The sequence below is a fragment of the Stigmatopora argus genome, chromosome 17 (genome assembly GCF_051989625.1).
Source record: "Stigmatopora argus isolate UIUO_Sarg chromosome 17, RoL_Sarg_1.0, whole genome shotgun sequence".
Classification (NCBI taxonomy): domain Eukaryota; kingdom Metazoa; phylum Chordata; class Actinopteri; order Syngnathiformes; family Syngnathidae; genus Stigmatopora; species Stigmatopora argus.
Window position 1 is genome coordinate 12279390 of NC_135403.1, and position 25403 is coordinate 12304792.

Here is a 25403-nt window from a genome sequence, read left to right on the forward strand (position 1 = left end):
TTGGTTTTAAGTCCATCACTTTCTAGATTAGCACTTTTATTTGATAAACTTGCTCTCAACTTCATCACAAACATATTCCATGACCTCACTCCAAACACTAAATTACCCCAGCACTTAACTCTTTATTGTGGAATGGAACCCAAATGAATGTGCACACACACACTTATTTCTCATCAATTGACTTGCACAACTAATGTTAACTTGATAAACAGTGAAAGCCATTATTTGGAGAATGACAAGTTTCGATGTTTTCTACATTTGCTCTGTGCGAAACAAGTGTCATTCAAGCCAGCAAACTTAAAATGGAACATGAGGAAACAAGAATTGAAATCTTCCAAACTACATCTTTAATTTCCCCCCCTCCTTTCGTAGTTGAGTTCAAGTATATTTTGCGCTTCAGACAAGCAGCGTCTCCTGTGATGAACCAGCCGTTCGCATCCGTAAGGCCACTTTATTTAGGAATTGGACGAGTCTCTGCGGCGACGGCGCCCGAAACCAGGATTTACCGGGTTCGGGGACAAAGCGGGAACTCCACGTGGTCGAGGCAGCGTCTCTGAACACCCCTGTAAATCCCACGTGTGCGCGTGTGTGTGCATGTGTGTGTAACAGCGCAGAAAAATATACCCCCCCCCCACATAAGTTTCCATTTTCACCTCAATAAAGTCCAGACGCACGTGGTTGACATAATCCTCGCCACCGCGTGTAATGTTAGACGCCATCGTATGCGTGCGTTGGTGACGACACACGCGGCTGTAATGTTCAACCGCTTCCCCAACGCCCTTTTGGTTAGGCGGGGGGTGGTTCTGGTGGCTGGTAGGGGGGCGCGCTGCGTGTCTTACTTGTCCCCGAGGACTGCGTACTGGTTGTCCAGTTGAAGGTGTGGCACGGCGGCGCCGGGGCCAGCGTTGACGTCTTCTCGACCGCGGCCTTTGTGTTTGACCACTTCGAATGGCTTTTCCATCTCGCGATCCCTGCTGGGTAAAAGGCAAAAGATAACATGTGATTTTTATTGGCTGGCCTCGGCGATAGGCGTCCGTCTCATTTGCCTGCGCGTCTCCACGTGCTTGCCCGTGGCCATCAAGGAGGGGAACTGAGCGTCGTTGAAGATCTCAGGGGGTCCCTGTGTGGGCCCTCGTCTGGACGAGGGGAGGCGAGCCCCCGGAGGCCGGTACACGCCAGACGGCTTCGATTCGGGCACCTCCGCCTCCTCTGTGGGGAGGATCATTTGGGATTTCATAGCCCCAGCAATGGGTGTAGACACTGCGGCTGGATCAGTAAATAAAGGGTTACTGCTCCTTACCCACTGGTGGTGGAGGCGGTGCCGGAACAGAAGTGGACTTGTTCCAGGGGCCCGACACTTTGTCCCCGCCTGCGACGACGTGGGCGTCCCCATCTTCGTCCTCATTCTGCTCGGCATCCTCGTACTCTTCTTCGTCCTTCTCGTCGCTTTGGAAAATGAGACATCGCGGTTAATCAACTATTTGGTTATGAAATTCACCCATAACAGTTTTGACTCGGGATGAACACAGATTAAAAATGACTAGATTAGTTAATTGGCATTTCTTTTTTTTTTTACCTGATCTGCATGGATTGAAGCCTCAGTCCACTATAGTCCACTTCTTTCTGCTCAAACTCTTTCCACTCCTCGTCCTCCTGACCGGAAGGGGACACAGCTACCTTAACAATCTTAACAGCAGGCTTTGGTGCCATCTAGAAGAAATCACAGGTCGACCGTCAAAAAGCATTGGACGTCTATGACCACCAATGGGAGAAAATCAGCCAATCGTGAAGTGCACGCTCTGACTTGCGTACAAACTCGGGTGAGGTCGCTTCTTTAAAAAAAAAAATGAACGCTGTCGTAAAGCGACGACACTCTAAACAAACTAAAATGGCGGCGCCTCGCCCTTTTATCATTGTATATATATATTTTAATATACACAATTCCATCCATTAGTTTGACACCTATTTAATCGCAAGTACTGCTTTAGTCCTTTTAATCAGTAAGGCAATCTGTGTCAGATAAAAAAAAAGCTAAAGGCTAAGTGGTAGCTAGCAGCCGGTCGTCACATGAGCCGGGAGCATATGCTACCTTGCAGGTCGCGATTATTTTATTAAAATAAGCATTTAATAGTGGATTGGCTTTTAATTAAATCTTAAATAGGATTTGAATTTTCCTGTCAAGTAACTTAAGAGTACTTCTCAGACGCCACGAACACATTACCTTCTCCATATTGGGGTCCGATCCATCGCCTTTTGAGGACTTTTCATTCTCCTTTTTGGTCTTTTTAAGGACCATCGATGAAGAGGATGACTCCTTGGCCTTGCCCTTGTCTTTCTTCTTCTTCTTATCCCGTTTGGCAAAGAAGTCGTCTAGGCTCTTCTCGCTTGACACATCCGCCATTTTCCAAAGAGAGCCGCTAGCTTCTTTTTTTTTTTAAGCACGCCGGAGCAATGACACACGCCTAGAGGGGCGGAAAAGTGGTTCTCGTGGAGTGAGAAAGGTAGGCCACGATTAAATGATTAAACAAAAGTTGCTCTAGCTTTTTTCCGAGTCGTTTAAACCCCTAAAAAGGGTGATTAAAATTAAAAACGATTCGACTGTGTGAGTCGTCAGCTTTCCTGTCAGGCATGCCATGCACCGCACTGAAAATCTGACAATTCAGCATCGTGATCCGGAAGTAGATAGGCATGAAACGGGAAGTGTTACTATTTATATGCCTGATTAAAAATAAATAAATATTTGCGGTGGTTAAGTGGTCTAAAATCATGTTTATGACGACGTTACACAACTATTTAGATTTTAAATCTATATACACCGTGGTCTGCCATTTATGAACATTTTTACTATGGAATATTTAAAAATAAATAAATCGCCCGACTCGCCTGCAATTCTCAGAAACCGCCATAGGTGGCGCTAATGCGTTCTCCAAGGGCCCAACTGTTTGTAATTTGTCAAACTTTAAATATAGAGTAAAAGCCCACCTAGTTAACATGGGACAGCAAAAATAAATGTAAAAAAACGAGTGTTTTTCATGACTTCAAAACGTTTATTTATAAAAAATTAAACCATTGATTTGTGTGTCTTTACAGAGGGAAATAGCAGAGCGCACATTTGCTTTTTCTTTCGTCTTTTAAGCCCCGTGAAATGGAACCTGTCGACAGGGCCTGGACAGAATGGAGACCCGTATACTTTCTCCCAATTAAAACATGAAATTCCTGTACAAAACATAAACGTATCAACTCTACATATAACATCCCATCAAATGATTTTCTATCGTAGTTCACTACGGCATTGAATTACGTTAGAAAATATGCTTTAAAAAAACAAAACAAACCTTTGTCACCCATCTGAAACTAAAAATAAAACCTATGATAAACTGTAAAAAGAGCTATTCGCAAACTCAAAGGTGATTTGAACCACTAGAATTAGAACACCTAAAAATATTAAATTAATCTATCTGATTATGCAGAACATCTGATATGACTTGAGGGTTCATTCAAATTCTTTACGATGACTCAACCTCTCCCAATAAAACGAAAAAAAAAAATAGAAAAAAAATGCGACACATGCTGTCCAAACCCAGACGCTTGCTCGGTCAACACGTTGGCTCAGTTTTTACTATCTTGTGTTCATATTTTGTACATTATTCACACCATAAGAAAAAAAATGATCTCTCAGTGTCGTCAGATTATTAAATTAGCCTCGACGGGCAGAAAAATAAAGCATCCGCTACCTTCACATCACGCCGGAACACAACTTTTAGATGATTAAAGATGAACAAAAGGTACCGTTTGTTTATAAAGTACTTTCTTACATGGTCTCTTCCGTACATCTTACGTAAAATGGCCAGAAATCGATGTGAAATGATTAAAAACAACAACTTACTTGTTTTAAAAAACGTCGCTCGATGCTGGATATGCAATTTTTCTTCGGAACCTTTGGTGTGTGAAGGCAGCAGGATGGCGTCTTGCTATTATTTACACTCTGCAAACAACATTTTACAATCTAGTCAAAATATTTTTCCGCTTGTGACAACTAGGATTTTTTTTTTTGTCTTTGGAAGGTTAGGAACAATCAGATAAAAAGGCTAAAAACAGCAACAGAAGAATGTCAGCTGGGGTTTGGGGGGCAAGTGTGGTGGTCTTCGATGGCGACTGAAGGCAAGACTGGATGCGATGAATCTTTTTTGCGTGGCGTGTGGCGTGTTACGTGGGCACGGCCGTCTCCAAGCTGCGGCGCCCCTGTCGCAGTTTGCGTTTGTTGCTGTAGAGCGCCATCTCTTCTAGGGCCGAGGTGTTGGACACGGGGATTTCGGGTTCTGGGCTGGAACCTGAAGTACACACGGGCATAAATAAATACAAATGTGCTTCGTTTTAAAAGTGGGAAATAACCCCTGCGAAAAAATAAGGAATAGCAAAAGCGTACGGATATATTGTGTCTACGGCAACGTACTATGGATTAAGGGTGTGCAAATGTTTTGAGTATAGTCACGGAACCACACAACGCCGCTCGGGGTTAGTATGGGTTAATCTGGGCTTCTTTTTAGTATATTGTTGTTATTTAGGGCTGCCACCATCAATCGACCAATACGGATCGATTGGTGCAAAGCTTTTGAGTAGTCGAATTGTTCTGGGACATGTCTAAAACTTTCTCTTTTTTGAGACTAAAATTGAAAAATATGTACATACACACGTAAATAAATTAAAAAAACCGATAGTTAATCATTCATTTCAAAGACAATTGTATTGATTGAAATTAAGAAACATATTTTTCGTTACTTATTTTACACTATTATTTGAAATAAAAAGGAAAAAGTAAATATCTTATTTCCAAATGCCTCCATTTCTAGATCAACCATAAGTAATCTATTTTAAATCATTGGATTAAAGTTGTATTTATGTTAAAACCTATTTTAGACAAACAAGAAACCGAATCAAAGGGAAAAATATATATTTGCAAACATGAAATGATAAGATATGGTTCCAAAGTATTGATTTTTTTTGTATTAACTAATAAGAAATTATTCATTGTTTGTTTCCAATGTACATTTCAACTCATCGTGATTCCCTAAATAATCCAAAAGTAACTAACATTTAATTTATATGTGAACCAATTAGCCAAAAAACAATCATGGGTTGGTAGACTAAGAATAAATAAATAAATGTTTGTGGCAGCCCTACAGTCCACGCAACTATTTATCACGTTAGGTTTTAAAAGCAAGAGTCCAACTCCAACCACACACAATCCTACCACTAGGAGTCGCTTATCCCAGGTAGACACCTGAATCGAAAGATAACAGGAAAGACGTTTCTCATTCCTCCTCCTTTCCAGGTTCTTCATCGCAATCGTCAAAAAAAGCTAAAAGTAAGGAAATGGTGTGCACTCACCGGGATTTTGCGAGTCGTCGTCGGCGTACTGCAGGTCGTCCGCCGCGTCGGGAGACTGCGAGGAAAGGAGCGCAGGTGAGTGGAAAATGATCGGGGTGCCATTTGGGGAAGCTTAGGTTAGCTTGTCAGCGCATTGTTATGAATGGAAAATCACCGGCACAAAGAACAACAAGCCAAAGTACCTCAAGTCACCCAATTCGCCTTCCATTTTACTAGCTTGCGTTAAATGCTAATCCTTTCATGCATGAATTATGATCATTCTTTCTTAAATTATTATTATTTATCTAAATGTACGGCTCGGGGCCCAATTATAATATTTTATGGCCCCCATTGGGACATCCAATTGTGGCTTAATTTAAGAATCCATTTTGGCAAAAATGAAAAACTAATAAATGGGGAAAAATGCAAATTTACAAAACAAGCCATGCATTTTAAACAATACAAATAACAAAAAAATAAAAGTTATTTGTGGACTACATGTCGTAGCTGTTGCTTTTTGGGGGGGGATTATTTAATTTAGAAAAAAAAGACAATAGATATATTAATAGTTTTTTGGGGGAACTAGACCTATCAGAGGTTTTAAAAAAAATTAAAAGTCACAGGCCTAGCCAAACAACATAAAAAATGCAATTTATAGTCCAGATTATACGGTAGTCAAAAAAATAAAACAAATTGTAATAAATTGAAATAAAAAAAGAGTAGAGCTATCAGTTCTCTCTCACAGCTGACGTCCAATCCATTTGAAGCCGCCCCTTCCCGCTCGAAACGGATGGGACGTCTATTTCCGTCGACGTGCGTTTCCCCAAAACGAAAGCCACCGCAATTTGCCAATCAACCAAAAGCAGACAGGCTCGCCCAGACCTTTCCAAGCTCCCCCCGCGATCAAGTATCCAACTCCTCAGCGCCATACTGCTTATTAGTCAATGCTGAAGATGCTTGGTGAGTGACAGGTAGGGGGGGGGGGGTTGGGCGGGGGAAGGGGGAGGAGCAAGACCGAGGTCTTCTCGCGAGGCTCAGCATGCGGCCGATACCTGAATGTCGTAAACCGGTTTGGAAGAGGGAATGGCGGCAAACTGGCGGTAGTCAAACCTCTTTGACGACAGGGACTAGAAGGATAGCAAGACAGGATGAAGGAGGGGATGGTGTGGGGGGAGGGGGGGCAGTGGGCGGGGTTTATAATCGGCGGCGGTGAAAGCGGGTGAATGATGCTCGGGTGACATCGTGGACTGACACACATACGCACTTCCAGTTTTTCGAAATAAAAGTTGTCCTGTCCTGATACAAGGTTTTCAAAATAAACCGCCATTTTAGCTTCTTAGCTCGTGACTGAAATTGGCACAATGCGACTTTGTCAGAACTTACCAGTCTTCCTGGGGAGGTTAGTCCTCGAGGACTGATGAGTTCTACGAGATGAAACAGAGAAGACAAAGACAGTTTGACATCTGGTAAAGTAATACGAATCCCAGGACTTAAAAGGGACGTTTTACCGTCCACGGGGGTGGGCGAAGGAGTGGGCGCCGGCGAAGGCGACTCCGCCAGCTGGTCCAAGGTGTTGCGTTTCTTGCCGTCGCGAGACTTGGCGATGACCATTTGAGCTTTGAGGGCGTCCTGTTCCAAAGACTTCATGCTACCGACAGAAGGAAGGGAACAATTAGACACTTTTATCCGTTTATCTTTTCTCTATTTCTAAACAAGTGAGCGTATCAGCCGCATTGTTTTGCGTTATGGCGTTTGGTATTTGTCACCTTGCGGTTTCGAGCATGTCAAGTCTAATTTGTGCGGATATAAGCCGTACCCGCATTTTTTTGAGCGACAAATACGGCTTATATGCGAGAAAATACACTTAATAATAGACACAAATGGCGGGCAAGTGCGCATTAGTATAAAGAAAGGCAAAAAACAAGGCGGACCAGGTGGGAGAACACGTGCAGGGAGCAAGGCGGCAGCGCAAAGGAAAGGTCAGCCAAAAAGAATCGACCGGGCCCCCCCACACCATGCCGTGCAGGGAGCCGACCTGGAGGGGGCAGAAGTGGGAGGATTCGACGCCCTCGTTCGAGCCCGATACAGCCTCTTAGCCAGGTCTTGCTCATACCGCCTAACGTCATCCTCCAGGCCCGCGGGTCTGCGGCGCCCCCCGATGCGACCCCAGGGAAAGCCGTGAACAAGAGATCGCCGGGACAGAGGAAGACACACGGGGACGAAGAGACGGAAAAGGCGGCGAGGACGCTCTGTGTTTACCGTGCCGCTCTCCACATGGCCCTCTTTTCCGCCTCCAGGGCCCGCTTCTCGGCGGGGGAAAGGTCCTTGTCCGGGGACGGGGACGGCGCCAGCTCCGGGCTCTGCACGCGGAGTCTCTCCTGGTGCCGGCGCTCGGCTTTGGCCGTGCGGACGGGGGCCAGGTGCTCGCTGGGGGGGGGAGAGGAAGGAGCGCGTCCAGACCTTGGCGGGTAGAGCCAAAAACGCTTCGCCTTCTACTTACCCGCTCATGGAATTGGGCCGCCGATCCGATCCCGAGCTGCCGTCCAACCAGTTCCCCGTCGTGTCTCCTTTGCCGTCCACCGAGGGGGACCTGTGGCGGGCATTACGATTGAGTGGCGGCCATTTTGGAAAGGGCCAGCGGCGGTTTCGTACCCCCGGTAGTTTGGCGGGGTGGCGCAGGGTCGCGAAGGCGTGGAAACGGGCTCCACGTCGTACTCCACTCCGTCCAGCAGCACCTTGCCCGTGGCCTTCATCTGCGCCACGTGCTTGGCCAGGTCCTCCTCCTCCTCGTCCTCGTCCTCTTCGTCCAGCAGGTACTCCCGCGCTCGTTGCTCAAATTTACGTTCTGCAAACGGAGTTTGGCGGGTGAGTTTAGGGGAGAGGATGCGTTTTTTTTTCATGTCATGAACCATAACTATATAACTGGAGAAGAGAGGACATGTTTGCCAGGTAATCTGCCATCTATGTGAAACACTTTCAAACCAAGGAAATTTAAGCTCTTCAAGGCATCTGCATCCAAACATTTAACGAAGGATTTTGCGTTCGACAATGAAGCATTTACGTTATGTCCACTTCACATTACTGGCCCTGGGGGGCTTGCGGCGCCACTCCCATGGGCTGAGAGTTGCCCGTGCCGCTCCAAAATGAACAAGAAGTCACATTACATCAAAAAAGCCGACGGCCTAGTAGTTGAAATTGCCCCTAAATAAAGCAGGAAAAAAAAACTTTGTCATTTGGCCCGTTTTGATCCAAGATGACGGCGCGCACGGATGCAGTGGCTCTTTGCTCTCTATATTTTTATATTACTTTTTATGTTTTTTTTACTGGGCAAAACACACTTTGTGGAGCAGCACCACCAATTTCGTTATACGCAGCTGTGTATGATGACAATAAAGGCTTTTGATTTGATTTTTAATTTGGTTCGGGACGCAAGCGAGCAAAAAAAAATAATAATAATAATCGTCGAGAACCGACCTTCTTCCTCCCTCATCTTCTTGAGGTCGTCCTCTCCGACCAGCGAGATGCGAGCTTTGGGCTTCTCGGGTGTCTGCTGCTTCACGTCGATCTCAAAGTACTTCTGGCGGTCTCGGAAGGAGCGCTGCTCGGGGCTGGACTTGCCGACGGGTGAAGGACTCTGCGAGGAAGTTGCCGGCGTTAGCCCGGCGCGCTAATTCATTGGCCGCAAGGTGTTTAAAAGGCAGGAAGCAGCCGCCATTTTGGTGGACATCTACCACCCGATTAGCCAAAGCCAAGAGACCGCCACCAGCCGAGCTAGCGCACCGCAGGAAGGAGGGCTGCCGGCGGTCGGGGTGGCGGCGGCGGCTACCTGCGCGTCAAGGGACGGCCTGGAAAGGCGAGGCACGGCGGCCAGGTTGACGTACTCCCGGAGAGCCGAGGCCTCCGGACCGCTCGTGCCGTCCTCAAACACATCATTTGATTCGGGCCACAAGGCCGGAGAAGCTCGGGGGTCGACGGGGTCAGACTTTGATTGCTTTATTTTAGGGGAGAAACATTCGACGTGGCTAAAAATAAACGCAGCGTGCGGTCTCGGATAGGAAACGGACAGGAAATGAAATGACGTGGCGGGCTGGAATCTGTGCAAATGTTTGGCTTATCTAGCGGGATTTCACTCACCTCGGGTGAAGGCTGCTTGGGGCTGAAATTGTTCTTCACGCCGTAAAAATCCTTATGGAGAAAGAAAAGGTTCAGTGAGAGACACAAAATGGTGGCCATGACAAAAAACAATACTTCAATGGATGATGTCATGCACACTAGGGCTGCCACAATCATTTTTGAAAGATTTTAATTGGCCTTGATTTCGGGGAAGAAGTTAGAGAATACCCAATTCATGAAAAAAATGCTTTTCATGCTCAATTCAATTTGAAAAGAGGATTTGACTATGAAAATTGTTGTTTATTCAAGACAATTGCTTATGTCAGCCCTAATGTTTGGAGTTGTGGGAAAAATTGAAGGAACATTAAACACACAATAAGAGTCAGAAGTGAGCTTAATTTGATATTGACGCAACTTTTGATTGTCCAATCATGCAAACGCTCAAATGAAGCTCCCCGGTTAGCGTTACGTGGACGTGCACGACAAATGGCGGGCGATTTCATTCCACACGTCACGGCCGATGATCCGTCACGGCATGCGTCGGTGGGGGCGCCGTTACGCGTTACGCTACCTGCTCCGACTCCGGCGGCGCCAGCGAGCGAGGCACGGCGGCGAACGCCTGGTACGCCTGCTTGGCGGTCAGGGGGAAGTCGTAGGGCGAGGTGGGGGAGGGGACGCGAGGCTGGGATGGGCGGGGCCACGAGGGAGGGGGGCGTGACAGACAAAATGAGAGGTTTGACGATGAAAAAAAACGGGATAGGTGGACAAATATGGCGGACGGACGGAAAGAGGACGAGACAGTAGGGCTTGCCAAGCTCCAAACAGGAAGACTTTTTTTCTTTTTATAAAAAGACATTTCAAATTAAGGCATAAATGGAATCAAGTCTTCTCCGTGTCTTTGGTCGCTTTTACAGTGCGAATATTTTTCGGTGAGTTTACCTGAATTTGATTGGTCGCCGACGACAGGGCTAAACGGCCAATCCGTTTGAAGTGGGAGGGTCGACAGCCAATGAAAGCCCGCCCGCCGTCTTTCCAACTTCAAACGGATTGGACGTCTAGCGCCGTCGACGGAAAGGAGTCCGTTTGGGCTGCCAGGAAATCCGCAATTTATGGATTCAAATAAATAAATAAATCGACAATTATTTTGATAGTCCATTAATGTTGAAGAACTGATTTTTTTCAGGAAATGTGACATTTTAAATTAGGAATAAATTGAGAAAATAATGACATTTTTATATACAACTTTTTTCATTTTAAATGTACGTAGTTTTATTTATTTTCTCTTTTTAAAAATTATTGTATTAAAATATTGTTTTACTCTGAAGTTAATGCTTTTTATTAAATTAATTTATTTATAAAAAAAACTGTTTAAATAAGAAAGGGGAAGTAAATAGTATTTTTTTACATTTCTTTTAAATGTATCTATATTTAATTGCACAAATCCCTTTTTTAAATGAATTTTCCTACCATTTATATCGAACAATACTTTTTTTTAAAGTAGTAAACAGATTTGTAAACATTGTAATATTCATTATCCAAATGTTATAATTGCTAAAATCTAATGTATATCTGATGAATGATGATTATGATTAATGGACCATCAAAATAACGGATTGCGGCAGCCATGGTCTCATAGCTACTACGTACTACGCACTCGGCCCTACGTGGAGGTGAGGGGTCTTACAGAGGTCTGAGAGTTGAAGGGGGAGGGGCCATGCTGGAAGGGGCTGGGGGTGAGGCCGTCCGGGCTGGGGCTCGGTCGCACGCGCCCCACCGGTAGAATGGCGCCCGGTCGTGTCTGCCGAGAAAAATAATCCAGTTGTCGGGGGCTCACGGCGGTGGCGGTTTCTGCACCCCCAAAATAATGATACTCACGGAGGAGGAGGCGTAGTCCTTGGTGTTGGGGGTGGAGGTGAAATGAATGTTCGCCTGTGGAAGAAAAGATGAGGAAAAACTAAGCATGGAAAAGTGGGAGAGGCGGAGTTAAGTATTTCGACTGGAAAGATAAATTAAGGTGAAGTGGCTCGGGACTCACCGGTTGAATGGTCGGGGAATAGGGAGCATCTCGGATGGGGCTCTCTGTTCTGGTGTAATCTGACGAAGGGGTCTGAAGAATAGAAGATTTCAATTAGAGAACTTCACGTAGCGATTTATTCGTTAGTGCACACACCCCAAAAAATCGTGCACTTCTTTTACGAGTCGTTTTCGTTCACTTCCCATGACGATTGAGGATGGAACGCGAGTCGGTTGTAAAGCAGATATGCATTGGTGAGAAAAACGAGTGACTTTTTCAAAAGTCGAAAAGTTCAGTGCCGACCGAAGCGGTTGGGGAGGTGGTTGGGGATGCGGTCCACTGCATCGTCACGCAACATGCGAGGGTCCACGGCAAAGCCAGGCAAAAGGAGTCTTGCCTTGTTGAATAACCAAGGTTGAAGTTGCCCTTGCTTCCCGTACCCCACCGGGGGTCCGGAAAGGATTTGTTGATTGGCCGGGAGACCCTTGCCTCGACGGTTAGCCACTAAAAATGGGTTCTCCTTAAAGCAAATGGGCTGGGAGTCCACCAGAGACTCCCCATCTTCTTCAGTGGAGTTCAGAGTCGCCGTGGAGCTGGAGTTGTCTTCGTTGGAGGAGGCTGGCTCCGGGAGGTGGTTAGGGCAGTGGTTCAAAATGAAGTCTGGGGGGTCTAACGGGGCGCCGTTTTGGGCAAGCGAGAGGGCCTCCATTGGGGTGGTTAGAGTTAAAGGAGAAGAGAACTGAACAGGGTGAAACTATAGTGAAAGAAATGGAAAAACAGCAAATAGGTCAAAATAAAAGGAAGAAAATGAGCTCACTGTGGATCAGGATTTTTTAAAAGCATATGGCCATAGATTTGGACTGCGGAGAGTTGGCAGCATTTTTAACATCAATTACAATAAATTTGTTTAACACGATTAAGTCAATTTGGACAAGAAAACTGTATTTGTTCATAATCCTATTTTTAAAAAACAAGGTCACCAGATACCAGGCCCTAAAACACATCCCTGACATGCATTCTTTTGAACCATCTGCATTGCTTCCCACACTAAAAGTTCCCGGCCGCCATTGACGGAGCGCCTCTACAATGTCTGCATTCAAGACCGAGAGCCATAAATAACCAATTATCAGCCTGGCGAGACGGTCCGTCTCCTAAAGTCTGGACTCCGACGCCAAAACCTAGCAAGACTAAACAAAACCCTCATTTTCATACCTACTTTAGCGTGCTAGCCCGGAATGTCCTCCGCGTCCCGGCGAGTCCGAGTCCTATGAAGTCGCCGCGAAAAGCGGACAGGCCGCCTCCCCCCTTCAGCGACGCCCACGCCGAATGACCAAATGCAGGTTTAAAATATCCCAAGTGGGGCAGCTGCTACCGTGGCCCCTTCCCCCCAAAGCTTCTCACACATTTAAACAAGGAAGCCTGACGGAAAGGCCACATTTCTTTGGGTCCCGGGTCGGCCATTTTAAAAAGGGTTTGTGACTTACCCGATTGACTTTCTGCAAGCTGGTGGTGGGCAGCGCCGCCAAGGTTTTGTAGTCCAGCTTTAAAGGTCCGGCGCCCATGTTCTAGAAAGCACCGCGGAGGGAAGAAAAAAAATCCGGGTGAGGGGGAGATTAAAATGAACAACAACAAAAAAACAGAAGACGTCGTTGACATTTCCTCCTGTGAATTTAAATGATTTTGTCAATTGTAGACGTCAAGTCCATTTTGACCGGGAGGTCTCAACCAACCAAAAATGGATTGGACGTCTCTCGCCGTCCATTTTGATGAAACGTGATCAGTCGCCAATGAATTTGAAGTCTATTACTAATTTGATTTAGCCATCGTACTTTTTAAATGTCTTTTTTAAATTTCAAGTAAATCATTTTTAGCATAAAATACAAGCACATATACTTCTGTTTACGTTTTAACTTTGTTATATTTAAATGAAGTCTTTTTTTTACAATTTTACCATTATAAAGACAGCATTGTTTTTTTTATTTTAAATTATGCTGCCCCTAAAAAAACTAACCCTTTTTCAAATTAATTGTAATTAATTTAATTTACAAAATACAAAAAGTGCTCCTTTTTTCTTACTCTCCAAAACCATTTAAAAGACAAAAATTGTATTTTTTTCCAAAAGAAAAAGCAAATAAAACCGTCAACATATTTTGTTAGTTCTGTCACTGTCAAAGACGAGTTGCCATTTTTATCATTTCATTCCAATGTGGGAACAAAAGTCAGATTTTTGGATTCTGAGGCAACACAAGTATAAATTCCACATTCATTTTGTCTAATAAATCTGAACCAAATTCTTATTTCCTTGGGCGCAAAGCATCAACTCCGATTCCAGGAGGGCCTCACCTCCGTCTCTTCTTCTAGCAGGCGAGTTGCCTCCTCTCGCTCCAAGCGCATTCGCTCCTTCACCCCAGAAAAGTGCAGGAGGAGAAAGCACGCACAAAAACACACACGTTCGATGGGAGGTGAAATGATAGCATGAGGCAGAAAAAAAGCATAGAAAGCAGGAAAGGGTGGGGAGGAGAGAGAAAAGTAAAGAATCAGTCATTCACGGAAAACTCATGCAAGAGGGGAACCCAGGGGGTATTTCTTTCACCCCCAAAGAGTGATGGACTCACCACTTTTTCCATCTCTTCCTTCTCCCACTGCGACGTCTCCCTCACCATCTCCGACTCCTGGAGAAGAGTGAGGGTTAGCGACCTTGCATTGGCCACTAAATAAACGGCTAGTAGCGCTAGCGATAAAAGTAGCGTGTGGGCTGAATTGCTGCCGTGGCACACACACACACACACACACAGACACACAACACACACAGGCAGGCGCACACACACAAAAGCGCTGAACAAAAACATTCGATTCACGAGTCCACTTGGCGCGAGCCGGAGCCATTGGCGGTATGTTGATGACTGGCGAAAATACTGGAACGCTGGCGCACTTGCGACGCATGCTAATGACTTTGCGGCTTCCCGAAAATACTTGGGAAGCACTTGTGTGCGTGCACGTGTTGTTTTAAAAGATAAAAACAGAAGTTTAAAATCAATCAAAAGTCATTTTGCGGGGGAAAATAATCTTTTGATAAAAATGTCAGTACGAGGGCTGCAGAAATGAGTTTAAACAACAACAGAAAAGAGATGATTTAGTGTTTTTCCGTTTTGTAAAATAAATATATTTACGTTTTTTCTTATCAAAATATGTTAATAAAAAAACAAGTCCATTTAGCTTTTCACATTATTTTTAAAATTACTAAATCATGTAAAAATAATCAAAAAAATAGAATATTTTGAGTTTTTCTCCACTTTGGTTGAGTTTGTATATTTCTGAATATGTCAATACATATTAAAAAATTAAAAGTAACAATAAATGGGATGAAGAGATTTTTTTATGTTATTATTATTTACATTTGATAAACTATTTGCTAATAAAAGACACTCAAAAAGGACGACTTTTGACGGCGTCTTTGTGTTTGTGGGCGTACCTTCTGCATGATGTCCACCTCTTCCGGGCTCAGGTCTCGGTCTATTGAAGAAATGCTCTCCATGCTGTTCTTGCGGACGATCCCCGACGCAAAAGGGTTGGCGATGATGCCGGGAGACGCCTGTCGAGTCAGCCAATCAGTGCTGGCGTTCCAAGCGCTCGTTCACAGCGAATATACGCACGTAAGGTTCCTCGTCGGGACTGGCCTCCGTCGCGGGCACCCTGCGCGGGTCGAAGCCGTCGCAGATCAGCATGACCAGGGAGTCGCCCACGGCGCGCAGGACGCGGACGGCCTCCGTGTGCGTCATGCCCAGCAGGCTGTGGTTGTTCACCTCCAGGATGCGCATGCCCACCTGGAGGCGGCTGTCGCGGGCCGCCGCGCCACTCGAGCTCACCTGGTTTAAATAAAAATAAAAATAATTAAAACACTGTTTAAAAATATAAATAAATAAAAAACACTTTAAAAATATAAATAAATAAAAAAACACAGTTTAAAAAAATATAAATAAATAAAAAACACTGTTTAAAAAATATAAATACATAAAAAAACACTTTAAAAAATATCAATAAATAAAAAACACTGTAAAAATATAAATAAAGAAAAAACACTGTTTAAAAAATATAAATAAAGAAAATACACTTTCCAAGTCGAAAATTCAAGCTAAAAATCCCAGTTTAAAATTGAGAAGCCAGGAACTGCAACTTTAAACTCTGCAGATCTGAATTTAAAATGTCACATATTTAAATCCAAAGTGAAATTTATTCTAAATTCCAAATTCATTTGAATGTCCATTTGATTTGTATTCAGAAAAATCTGAATTAAAAAAATTAAAATACCTTGGATATGAAGATCCCCTCGTCCGTGGCGTCAAAAGGATTCCCCGCGTGACCTTTAGCGCCTCCGCGTATGCTAATCCCCAGTTTCTCCCCCGGCTGCTTATAGATGACGATTTCCTGCGGACGCCGCGTCAAAGACGGCAAGGTCAGCACCCCCCGCCGACCTCCTCGCCGGACCCCGTTTCCCACGTGAACTCGCCTGCATTCCCGGCGGCGAGGGATCTCTCCTCACGAGCATCCGGATTTCCTGCTTGTTCGCCAGCAGCGCCCGCACGGCATCCTGGTGCGTGGCGTGGCGCAGGTCGACGGCGTTGACCTCCAGGATCCGGTCGCCCACCCGCAGGCCGCTCTCGCAGGCCAGGCCGCGAGGGATGACCTTGGAGATGAAGACCCCGGGTTCGCTGACGCCGAAGGGGTGGCTGGCGTGGTCGCTGCCCCCCACGATGCTCAAACCCAAGGGACCGCCAGATTTGACCAGCGTCACTTCCTGTGCGGGCAGATTAGTGGAGTGGCGTTGAAAGCTCCGCGTGTCCAAAAATCTACGTGCTTACTAGAGGACTTTAAGGATTCTAGTTGGTGGTCTTGATTGTTTCTGTGTCGGGGGACACGCATTCCACTGAGTTAAGAATGCGGGTGCCCTGTTTAGGAAAGGGCAATATTTGGGTTGGAGTACCCGTGTTTCCCGACCTTAACTGAGACTGTTGAGGGAACTTTGGCATCTTCAGTTGTTGTCATTTACTGACGATTTATTTGTCTGTTTGTTGTTATTTGTGCACAACGTGGTGAAAGCTTGGAATCTCATTATACTTGTATAATGACATTAAAAACATTGGATTCAATTCATTAATAAGAAGAATATTCTGATTGACTCTGACTCTGGGAGGTTTGGGGACAAAAATCATGTCAAAGTGTTATTTGTTGAAATTAGAATTTTGATAAAAGGCCAAAAAATAGTCTTGAATTCCAATGTGTCAATAAGATTGGATTTCATCAGACATTTCTGGTCAAAAATGGTGAAAAGTGACATGAAAAGGAATTGTCACCAAAATTTATATTGAAAGTACTGTTAAAAATTATCTTTAATACGGAATGGCAATTCAATGAAATAGTTCGTGCGGTTGGGGAAACACGGATCGTCCCCACGACTACAAACGTCACGTGACGACTTGCCATACCATGTACCACCCTCTCATCCTCTCGTACTGGACAGCGGAAGCATCAAAAGCCAAAAGTTAACCCACCTGGAAAGACAGCCCACCCCCCATTTTGCAGGCACCCCCCATCCCTTTACCTCCATGGGATACTCGTCCTCCAAGCGGCCCAGGTGGTTCCCCTGCGCGCCGTCCTCGTCCTGGTCCGGCGAGTCGGCCGGCTCCGGGGGCGGCGGCGAGTGCGCCCGTTGGCGGGACGGGCCCGGGGAGCGCGGGGCGTTGGGGTCCCGCTCCACCAGGAGGGCGATAGTAGGGGAGGTGCCGGTAAGGAGCGCTACTGCCTGGTCATGTCTGGCCTCTGTCATGTCTACACCATTGATCTGGGTTTACAGTGATAGACAAGCGTAAATTCCGACGGAATTTTAGGGGGACTCTGTCGGAGTATTCATTTGGGGGGGGCGGGGGTGTTTGAGTTGGTTTAGGTAGCAGGCGGGAAGAAGACGATTGGACGGGATGGCAAGCAATCTTTTGGCTATTTACTTAGATTTGTTTTTAGCCTAGCAAAAATAATCTCGCATTTAATTTGGTATTTTTGACATTTTTTCATTCATGTCATTTTCGTCATTGATTTCCAATTGATGTTTTCATAAAAAACAAAAATGAGGAAAACACGGTCAATATTACTAGTATTATTCTGAAAAAAGATGGAATTTTTTAAATGAAAAAAAGCTGTAAATGTTGATTAATATTTAGTTTATTTGTTCAGTTTAAAAAAAAAAAAAGGGAAAAATGTCTATAGTTCCAAAGAAATATATTTTTTCTTTGATAAAGTTCTACTGTGTTCTATTGCAACTAAAACATATATTAAAGTATTTGCCGGCCACTTGCTTTTGTTGATTTAAAAAAGCAAAAGTCCAACGGCGCCGACTCCAAAAGATTTGCTCTTAAATGGACAAAAGCAAGCGGCGCAGCTTGGAAAAGGTTGGCCTAAGGCAATGAATCCAGCTTCTAGCAGACAAGCAGAGGTCAGCGCTGGCCCGGCAGTATCGCCGCTTACCATTGGCTGACGCAGCAACACCGCACCTACCACCGCCAACACCAGGTTAGCTAACAAGCGTGTAGCGAGACAATGGGGAAGAAAAAAGGATACAAACTGCACAAGGTAGGGAGAAAAGCAAACTAGGAAAGGAAAGGGTTAAGAGAGGCGTTCACGGGACATTCGTTTAAGTCATTGACGATGCTAGACGTCCACATTTTTGGGACTGGGAGGGGTCAGCGTCTAGCTCTGTCAATGGCAACCAATGAGTTCAGTCAAAAAATTACAGGAGTATTATTATGATTATTATAAATTCGTAATAATACATGAAGTCATATTTACGGATGTAGCTAAATAAGAACCATTAGTAAACTCTTACTAGTACCACTTTAAAGTCCTCATATTACAATTTTAACCTGGTATTATGACAACGGAGAACTTTATTTTTGCAAAATTATGATTGTTTTTCCTCTTGCCAATATATAAACTCAGAATATAACGAATTATTTTTTGCACTAATAAAAAGTGTGACTTCTTTCTTGTACTAATACCACTAATACTAATATTTATTTTTCCTTGGGCTTTAATACTCGATGGTAAACACTCCTAAAGTTGCAACGGTTAAAAAACTAAGTATTTACAACCTCTCAAAAGTTGAAAAATAACAGTTTTAAAAAAGAGGGTGAAGTAAAGTACTCACGGAGAGGACCCTGTCCCCAATACGTAGCGTGCTGTCACGGTGTGCTGCTCCCCCCTCTGCAATTCGAGAGATGTAGATCCCCTAAAAGGTGGAAAATATATATATTTTCTTATTATCACTCCCTGCAACTATTTAAAAAAGGGTCCCAATCAAATGGGCTGAAACTCAAACAAAAGCGTGTGAAGAAAGCTCCGAGAAGACATTTTGAACGCCTGCGGTCGACCTATCGCATGTCTGGAAGTCGCTATTCATATCTCCGTCTCCACGGTGACGGCAGAGTAACACCACGACTGGAATTGGAGCAACTCGGTGATTGACAGTTACGAGAAACTCTTCATTACTAATCTGCGGGTGTCAAGCAGAAGGCTCGCAGACGCTAGCTACTAGAAAAAAAGGTAAGTGATCTTACTTTGCGATTTTTCGCATCATCACAGCCCCCCCAAAAACTCACCGTGTCCCCGGCGCGGTACGGCGTGGAGCCCTTCCCGCCGGCGATACTGAATCCCAGGCCCCTGTCGTTGCGCACCAGGCAGGCGGAGAGGTGCTGCAGGGGCCCTACGCTTGGTCCGCACTCCGTCCCGAAGACCAAGCCGCTGCTGTTTCGCCGCTCCCGCGGGAAGTAGTCGTCCTCGGGTCGGAGCGGCGTGGTGGTGACGGCGTTCTCGGGCTCCACCATGCGTTCGCGCAGCACCGTCATGGAGACGGCGGCCCCCGAGCTGCGCAGGGCCTCCACGGCCGTGTGGTGCTCGGCTTGGTGGAGGTCCACGCCGTTCACCTGGGGCCGATGGGGAAATGTCAACACGTTAGATATCTTATATACGTTATCACTCGGAGCCATTTTTCACAACAACAAAAAAGCAGGGAATATTCACGGTGTATTTTTATGTATATTTTCTATCATATGAGAAGGACTTACAAAAAAAATGTGGATTAAAAAAAATCTCTTATTTTTTCAAATTAAATGGAACGAGTTAAGTGAAAACATTTACAGTTTTGTTCGCAATTAAAAATAAACAATTGAAAAATTCCATGTATTTACTCTATTATGTATTTAACATTTTTCAAGCAAGTATGGAATAACTACCACACAAATTACCATACTTTTTGGACTATAAATTGCACTAGCCAAAAGAATAAAAAAGCACAATAACCTATAAACTATAAGATACAGTGTGATTTATAGTCCATAAATTTTTCCTGTACCTGGAGAAGCTTATCTCCCACTTTAACTCCGGCTATCGCCGCCGGCCCGTCTTCGGAAACTCTTGAGATGAAGATCCCCTGCAGGGAAAACGGAGCAGAATAAAAAAAATCCACCATGAGTGAGTACTCCCCGTCACTTAGCGCCCTGAGCGGTCGTCCCGACCTCGTCGTCGCCCTTGTACGGCGTGGAACCTTTCCCGCCGGCGATGCTGATGCCCAGGCCTCCGCTTTGCCGCAAGATGGTTAAATTGTGCTGCCAGGTGAGAAGGCCCAGTCAAAAATGGGATTAGAGTCAAAAGGAAGGAACCGATCTGGAGTCTAAAGATGGCTGCCAGCTTTTACTTTATTTACAATTGTCGTGTTGCAGTGTTAACTTTCGATTTGGTATTCACTAAAGTGTGAGTGATGGTTATTTGTTGATCTTCTAATGGGATGAAATGTCACTTTTTTGCATTTTGGGGGGCTGCTAAAGCCAAAAGCTGCCTTTAGACTCCAGACTTTTACCCGTTTGGAAGAACTCCTAAATTACAATTTGTGTACATAACCATGAAAATTGGGATAAACTACTCACAAAAATAATCATGTGGGGATATAATCAGTTTTCTTATCAAATTTTAGAATGATTTTAAATGAGTTTATGAGGAGCAGACGTCCAATCCTGCTGCTAAGTCAAAATTGGCTTGTTTTTAGGAGTTGACGGTGGAAGTCACTGGCGGCCATTTTGGGTCAGAGGACCCTTAAACCGTTCTAAGTTAGGTTCAGCCTGAAATTTCACCGAAAAGCCTGATATCCCATTTTTTTGTGAGTAGCTCAGCTATAAAACCCAACCGTGTACGCAAGCCATGCATAAATGTAAAAGACTTTTCAAAAAAAATTAAAAAAGAAGTACAGTGGTACCTCGTCATACGACCGTTCGTCATACGGAATGCTCGTCTTACGGGGGAAATTTCGATCGAATAATTCGCCCGTGATGCGGTCAAAATTTCATTATGCGACCAAGCCAGGTCGCCATGGCATTTTTTTGTTTTTGCATCTCTTTCGTGTAAAAAATATGTCTACGAGCACTGGTGGGCGGACTTTGCATTTCCACACGCGTTTTCCCCCCACTTGGTCTACATTTACATACCAGGTAAACAATACGTATTACAATGGATCGGCAAAGTTTTGCTAAGAAAAGGCGACCGTTGACAATGGACATGAAACGCGAAATAATTGAAAAACATGAGCGTGGGGTACGTGTTACCGAGCTCGCTCGGCAATACGAGAGGAATACGTCAACCATATCCTCCATCCTTAAGCAGAGGGACGCAATTAAGGAGAAGAGGCCGACCAAAGGACTATCTATCATTTCCCACCGGCGCAGTGACATTCACGACGAGATGGAGAACCTTCTTTTATTGTGGATAAAAGATAAACAATTAGCAGGAGATAGCCTGGCCGAGTCTACCATTTGTGAAAAAGCCAGCCGAATTTACATAGATATGATATCAACGAAAGGAGAGCCTTCAACAACTTCACAAACATTTAAAGCGAGTCATGGCTGGTTCGAAACATTTAAAAAACGATCTGGAATACACTCTGTAATCCGACACGGAGAAGCGGCGAGTTGCAATTCGAAAGCTGCGGTGGAATTTATTAAGACATTTGCCTTGATTATCGCCCAGGAAAATTACACCCCCCAGCAAGTTTTCAACTGCGATGAAACTGGTCTTTTTTGGAAAAAATGCCCAGGCGGACAGGATTTAATCGACCTACAGGAGCGTGAACATTTGTTGCCGGAACTTAGTAGCGAGGAGGCGGTGGAATAGATATCAAAAACATGCTCGCGAAGTGGCAAGAGGTTTCGGATTTTATTGAAAAGACTCACCCTGACAAACTGGCAAGTGGTCGCGCATCATCGTATTATGATGACATTTGTATTCGACATTATCGAAATATTTTGAAGGGTAGACAAAAACAAACAACGCTTGATGCGTTTGTTTTGAAGACTTCCGCGGAGCGGCCAGGTGGTGTCAACCCGTAGAACTAAGTAAGGTAAAAAAGATTACAACTAATTTAGAATTTAGTTTTGTTTGAAGTTACATTAAAGGTTGAGTGTCTGTTTTTTTAGTTATCCAAGTTAATTTAAATTTGTTTGTTCGTTTAAGAGTGCAATGTTGCCGTGGAGAAAGTCACCCCGAACAGTCCCCCCCCCCCCCCCCCTCCGCCTCCGTGTGTGTTGTTCTCTCCCCTCCGCGAAATGTGTCTAATTTTACTCCTATTAAACACATTATTACTATCAAACCACTCGTTATTTATTACTTTGTTAATAGATGGTGAATTATAAGAAATAAAACATGTTTTCCAATCCAATATCCTGTTTTTGGTGTTTTCTTCAGATAGTTGGAACGAATTAATTTGTTTCCCATTCATTTCAATGGGAAACTTTACCTCGAGTTACGAGAAACTTGTCATACGAGCTCAGTCCCGGAACGGATTAAGATCGTATGTCGAGGTACCACTGTATAGAGAAATGTATTCTACAACTGAAAAACAAAACAAAGAACCATGCTGCGGCGTTGAAAATCCATTAAACATATCCAAAAATGTCTATTCTATTCCAGTCATAGAATTCATTCATCCGGCGGTTCCTTTCTTTTTTTCATGGTGTAAAATGAAACCAAAACAAAACATTGGACAAGTGAGGAAAAGGAGCATAGCAGGGCAGAGGCAGACAAAACGGGAGGCGGTTAGGATGGAAAAGGGGATTTTTTGCGAGTGAAAAGCGAGCCAACAAAAAGAGTAAACGGGAAAGCAAAGGTACAGACCTCTTCCTCCTCAATTCGAGCAGGTTCAATCAGTAGATTATTGACTTGATCAAATGACACCCCCTGTTAGGAACCAGCGACAAGCATGCGGATTAGTCAGGCTCCCCCCCAAAAAAGGCTGGTGCTTGCTCCGCCCCCAAAATATGACAATGTAAGCGTCCCCACTCAGAAGCCAAAGCACGCTGGCACCAGAACGGACACCACAAGATGGAGGGAACGGGGAAAAAGCAAAAGCGTGGACGAAAGAAGGCACAAAAAAATCAAATAAAATGAGGAAAAAAAAGAACCGGATTGGCAGTGATGATTAAGAAAATAAAATGGCGATAGTTATTATAAGATATCAAATATTTGTGGGGAAAAATATTTGAATGTAAAATAATGGTTATCTGGTGTTTTGTTTTTGTTTTTTAATGGAGAATGTTTAGCATTTTTGGAAATATTTACTTTTTAATACAAACTAAAATACAAAACGAATCAATAAATATTACTAGTTATTGCAGTCAATGGCAGTAATGAACAAAAAATTTGAATTTAGATCATTTTTAGGTCTAAATTTCTCTGCCCTCCGTGTTCTGGTCGGTCTGAGCCACACACACACTATGAATCCCCATTATTTTTAAATCAAAACACAAATTTTAAGCCCCACCCCATACCCTCAAAAAAGCCATTTCAGCTTTGCGTTTCAACACACAACACACAAAGCGTATAATAATGCCGCCATTAATTAAAAGCAATGGCCTCTAACGTGAAACGTTTAGTGGTGCTGATGTGGCAAAGCGAAAGATTGGGTTCGAAGTGGCTCGGGCAGAAATCGTATTCGTTCAATGAGAAGATCCGCCGCGGTTTCCAAGCGTCTTCCTACCTTGACTTGACTGCAGTTGACGTGATGACGGCCGTCGTCCGAATCCGAGGCGTCCGTCCGCCGCCGCAACCGAGGCGTCGCCACGCCCCGGTCCTCCTCGGGCCCATCCGCTTGGTCCTCGGCGGAGGGCGCAAGTGAGGTCGAGCCGTCGGCGTCGAAGCCCTGCAGCAACGCCGCCACCGTCTCGGGTTTGGGCAGCTTGGTGATCTTGAAGTGCTTCTTGTAGTGCGGTGTGTCCTTGCGGATCAGGCGCTGCTTCTCGGCGGGGAGGGCCGGCCTGCCCACGTCGTCCTCGTCGTCATACTCGCCGTCTTCCTCCGCGCCGTCCTCGTCCCCGCCGCGGATGATGGGTTCTTCGGCGAAGTGGACAGAGGGCTGGGGGAGATAGGACACGTGTGAGGTTTCTTCTGCGCACAGTTGGTTTATTTAGAAAATATTTTTCTACCACTTCTACCTTTTTTGTTTTCTTGTGTGTGTCACTGTTTTTTTAAATGTGACACAGGCAGGTTTAAACGGGAAAAAACTTAGGGATTGTTTTGAGGAGTTGTTTTTTTAGAAAATATTTTTTTACCACTTCTACCTTCATGTTTTCCCTCTTCCTCCCCTGTATGTGACATTTTTTTATGTCTCAGGCAGGTTTAAAGGGAAAAAACTCAATTTAGGAATTGTTTTGAGCATCTGTATGTGGAAAACAAAATAAGGAAATAAAACATACCCTTTAAAGTAAAGAAAAAATAAATTTTGAAGAATTCATTAACATTGGAAATTTGAGCATAGAACATTTTAAAGCAAAATTCCAACAATTACAAATTCATAAAACTGTCATTTTGATTCCAACTGATTCATATTCTACTGCTGAGTCTAAAAGAAAATTGTAGAAAATGCCAAGTAGAGCACCAAGTTGAAATCCGGCTGACTACAATTACCTCAATGTACTCCACCTCCATCTCATCCAAGTCCTCCTCCTCCTGATTGGAGTGCCCGTCTACGAGGTCCTCTCGCTGGGACGCCACGGCGACCTCTCGCCGCTCTTCGTGGGAGGTAGCTGACAGCGTTGCGTCGGAAGCCTGCGAGTCCTGGCTCTGATTGGACAGGTCGCTGAGTCGTTTCTCCTAAAATCACACCGCAGAGTGAGAAACGCTAAGTTTATTGCCGCTTGTGGTCTCGTCAACACTTTAGCTAATGTGCTAACGTTATCGTCAAAAACGAGGCAAAATATTTCTAGAAGCAAACTACCGTGGAGCTTGAAAATATCCTTTTGTTAGCGTTCACGCTACCTGCGCATCGGACTGGTCGTCCTTGGGTCCGGAGGCTTCGTTCCGCCGCTCCTCGATGACTTTTTTCATCACTTTTAACTCGCTGGGATGAGGCGTGGCTCGGCGTTGGAGACCCTGAACACCCGCGGCCAGTTTAGCTAGCCGGAACGTAGCGACTGTGCGTTTGTAGCGAGATTTGGCGCTGGCTCACCCTGCGCTCGGCGGCGGCTTCGTCGTCCTCGTCTTCGTCCTTGGCTTCGTCCTGGAACTGGATGACCGAGACTCTGTTCAGGTTGCTGTCTGTCCAGCTGTCGTCCACGCTGTTCTGGAGCAGGTTTTCTGCGGAAAAGTCGACAGGGAAGTTCAAATAAAAAAGAAGCCAGCAGGAATTTCAACTTAATTGACAGAAACTGTCCTGAAACAAACTAAAAATAAAATGAATAGGTTTAAATTGTATTCACATTTGATTATTTTTGGAATAGCAAACAAAGTACTCTCTTATTTTCACTCGCTGGGTGAAAGTTTTTTAAAAAATGAACAGAAAAATAACATTTTATGGTAATAATTGCTGAACTTTCTAGACTAC

General features: G+C 44.6%; 2 protein-coding genes across 17 annotated transcripts in view; both read right to left on the reverse strand.

Moving 5' to 3' along the window:
• Nucleotides 1-102: 102 nt before the first annotated feature.
• Nucleotides 103-2678, reverse strand: cdv3 (carnitine deficiency-associated gene expressed in ventricle 3). Of its 5 annotated transcripts, none has more exons than XM_077624763.1 (5): nt 2222-2678; nt 1577-1650; nt 1301-1446; nt 1047-1209; nt 103-974 (listed from the first exon to the last, which is right to left on the reverse strand). In XM_077624763.1, exons 1-5 carry the CDS (start codon nt 2399-2401, stop codon nt 836-838), a joined length of 702 nt encoding a protein of 233 aa, XP_077480889.1. In that variant the 5' UTR covers nt 2402-2678; the 3' UTR covers nt 103-835. The 5 variants fall into 5 exon arrangements, with proteins under 5 accessions (XP_077480889.1, XP_077480888.1, XP_077480887.1 ...); XM_077624762.1 differs by having other exon boundaries at nt 103-971; nt 1577-1653; XM_077624761.1 differs by having other exon boundaries at nt 1577-1653.
• Nucleotides 2679-3024: 346 nt separating this feature from the next.
• Nucleotides 3025-25403, reverse strand: part of scrib (scribble planar cell polarity protein) — a 34549-nt gene continuing 12170 nt past the window's right edge. For 2 of the 12 annotated variants that reach the window (XM_077623990.1, XM_077623989.1), the window contains 33 exons: nt 25029-25156; nt 24839-24952; nt 24488-24673; nt 23562-23936; nt 22700-22762; nt 20056-20145; nt 19893-19970; nt 19141-19464; nt 18690-18770; nt 17094-17333; nt 16978-17004; nt 16002-16289; nt 15803-15919; nt 15148-15360; nt 14967-15086; nt 14110-14166; nt 13838-13894; nt 12979-13059; nt 11516-11587; nt 11356-11409; nt 11165-11278; nt 10052-10162; nt 9502-9552; nt 9194-9358; nt 8842-9001; nt 8020-8212; nt 7868-7957; nt 7627-7794; nt 6876-7015; nt 6751-6791; nt 6420-6494; nt 5389-5443; nt 3025-4331 (listed from right to left, as the gene is read on the reverse strand). In XM_077623990.1, the coding sequence (XP_077480116.1) occupies nt 4207-4331; nt 5389-5443; nt 6420-6494; nt 6751-6791; nt 6876-7015; nt 7627-7794; nt 7868-7957; nt 8020-8212; nt 8842-9001; nt 9194-9358; nt 9502-9552; nt 10052-10162; nt 11165-11278; nt 11356-11409; nt 11516-11587; nt 12979-13059; nt 13838-13894; nt 14110-14166; nt 14967-15086; nt 15148-15360; nt 15803-15919; nt 16002-16289; nt 16978-17004; nt 17094-17333; nt 18690-18770; nt 19141-19464; nt 19893-19970; nt 20056-20145; nt 22700-22762; nt 23562-23936; nt 24488-24673; nt 24839-24952; nt 25029-25156 (4253 nt within the window). In that variant the 3' untranslated portion in view covers nt 3025-4206. Of the gene's footprint in view, nt 4332-5251; nt 5282-5388; nt 5444-6419; nt 6495-6750; nt 6792-6875; nt 7016-7626; nt 7795-7867; nt 7958-8019; nt 8213-8841; nt 9002-9193; nt 9359-9501; nt 9553-10051; nt 10163-11164; nt 11279-11355; nt 11410-11515; nt 11588-12978; nt 13060-13837; nt 13895-14109; nt 14167-14966; nt 15087-15147; nt 15361-15802; nt 15920-16001; nt 16290-16977; nt 17005-17093; nt 17334-18689; nt 18771-19140; nt 19465-19892; nt 19971-20055; nt 20146-22699; nt 22763-23561; nt 23937-24487; nt 24674-24838; nt 24953-25028; nt 25157-25403 lie in introns of all 12 variants that reach the window. The other 10 variants (XM_077623996.1, XM_077623999.1, XM_077623992.1 and 7 more) reach the window with 10 other exon arrangements.

Bases quoted from the DNA above. Each gene is read 5' to 3' on its own strand.
- cdv3 (XM_077624758.1), bottom strand. From the start codon at position 2,401: ATGGCGGATGTGTCAAGCGAGAAGAGCCTAGACGACTTCTTTGCCAAA. The intron at 1,711-2,221 runs GTAATGTGTTCG...GATTTCTTCTAG, and splicing joins CGGACCCCAATATGGAGAAG to ATGGCACCAAAGCCTGCTGT. The intron at 1,210-1,300 runs GTAAGGAGCAGT...TCCTCCCCACAG, and splicing joins ACCGCCTCCACCACCAGTGG to AGGAGGCGGAGGTGCCCGAA.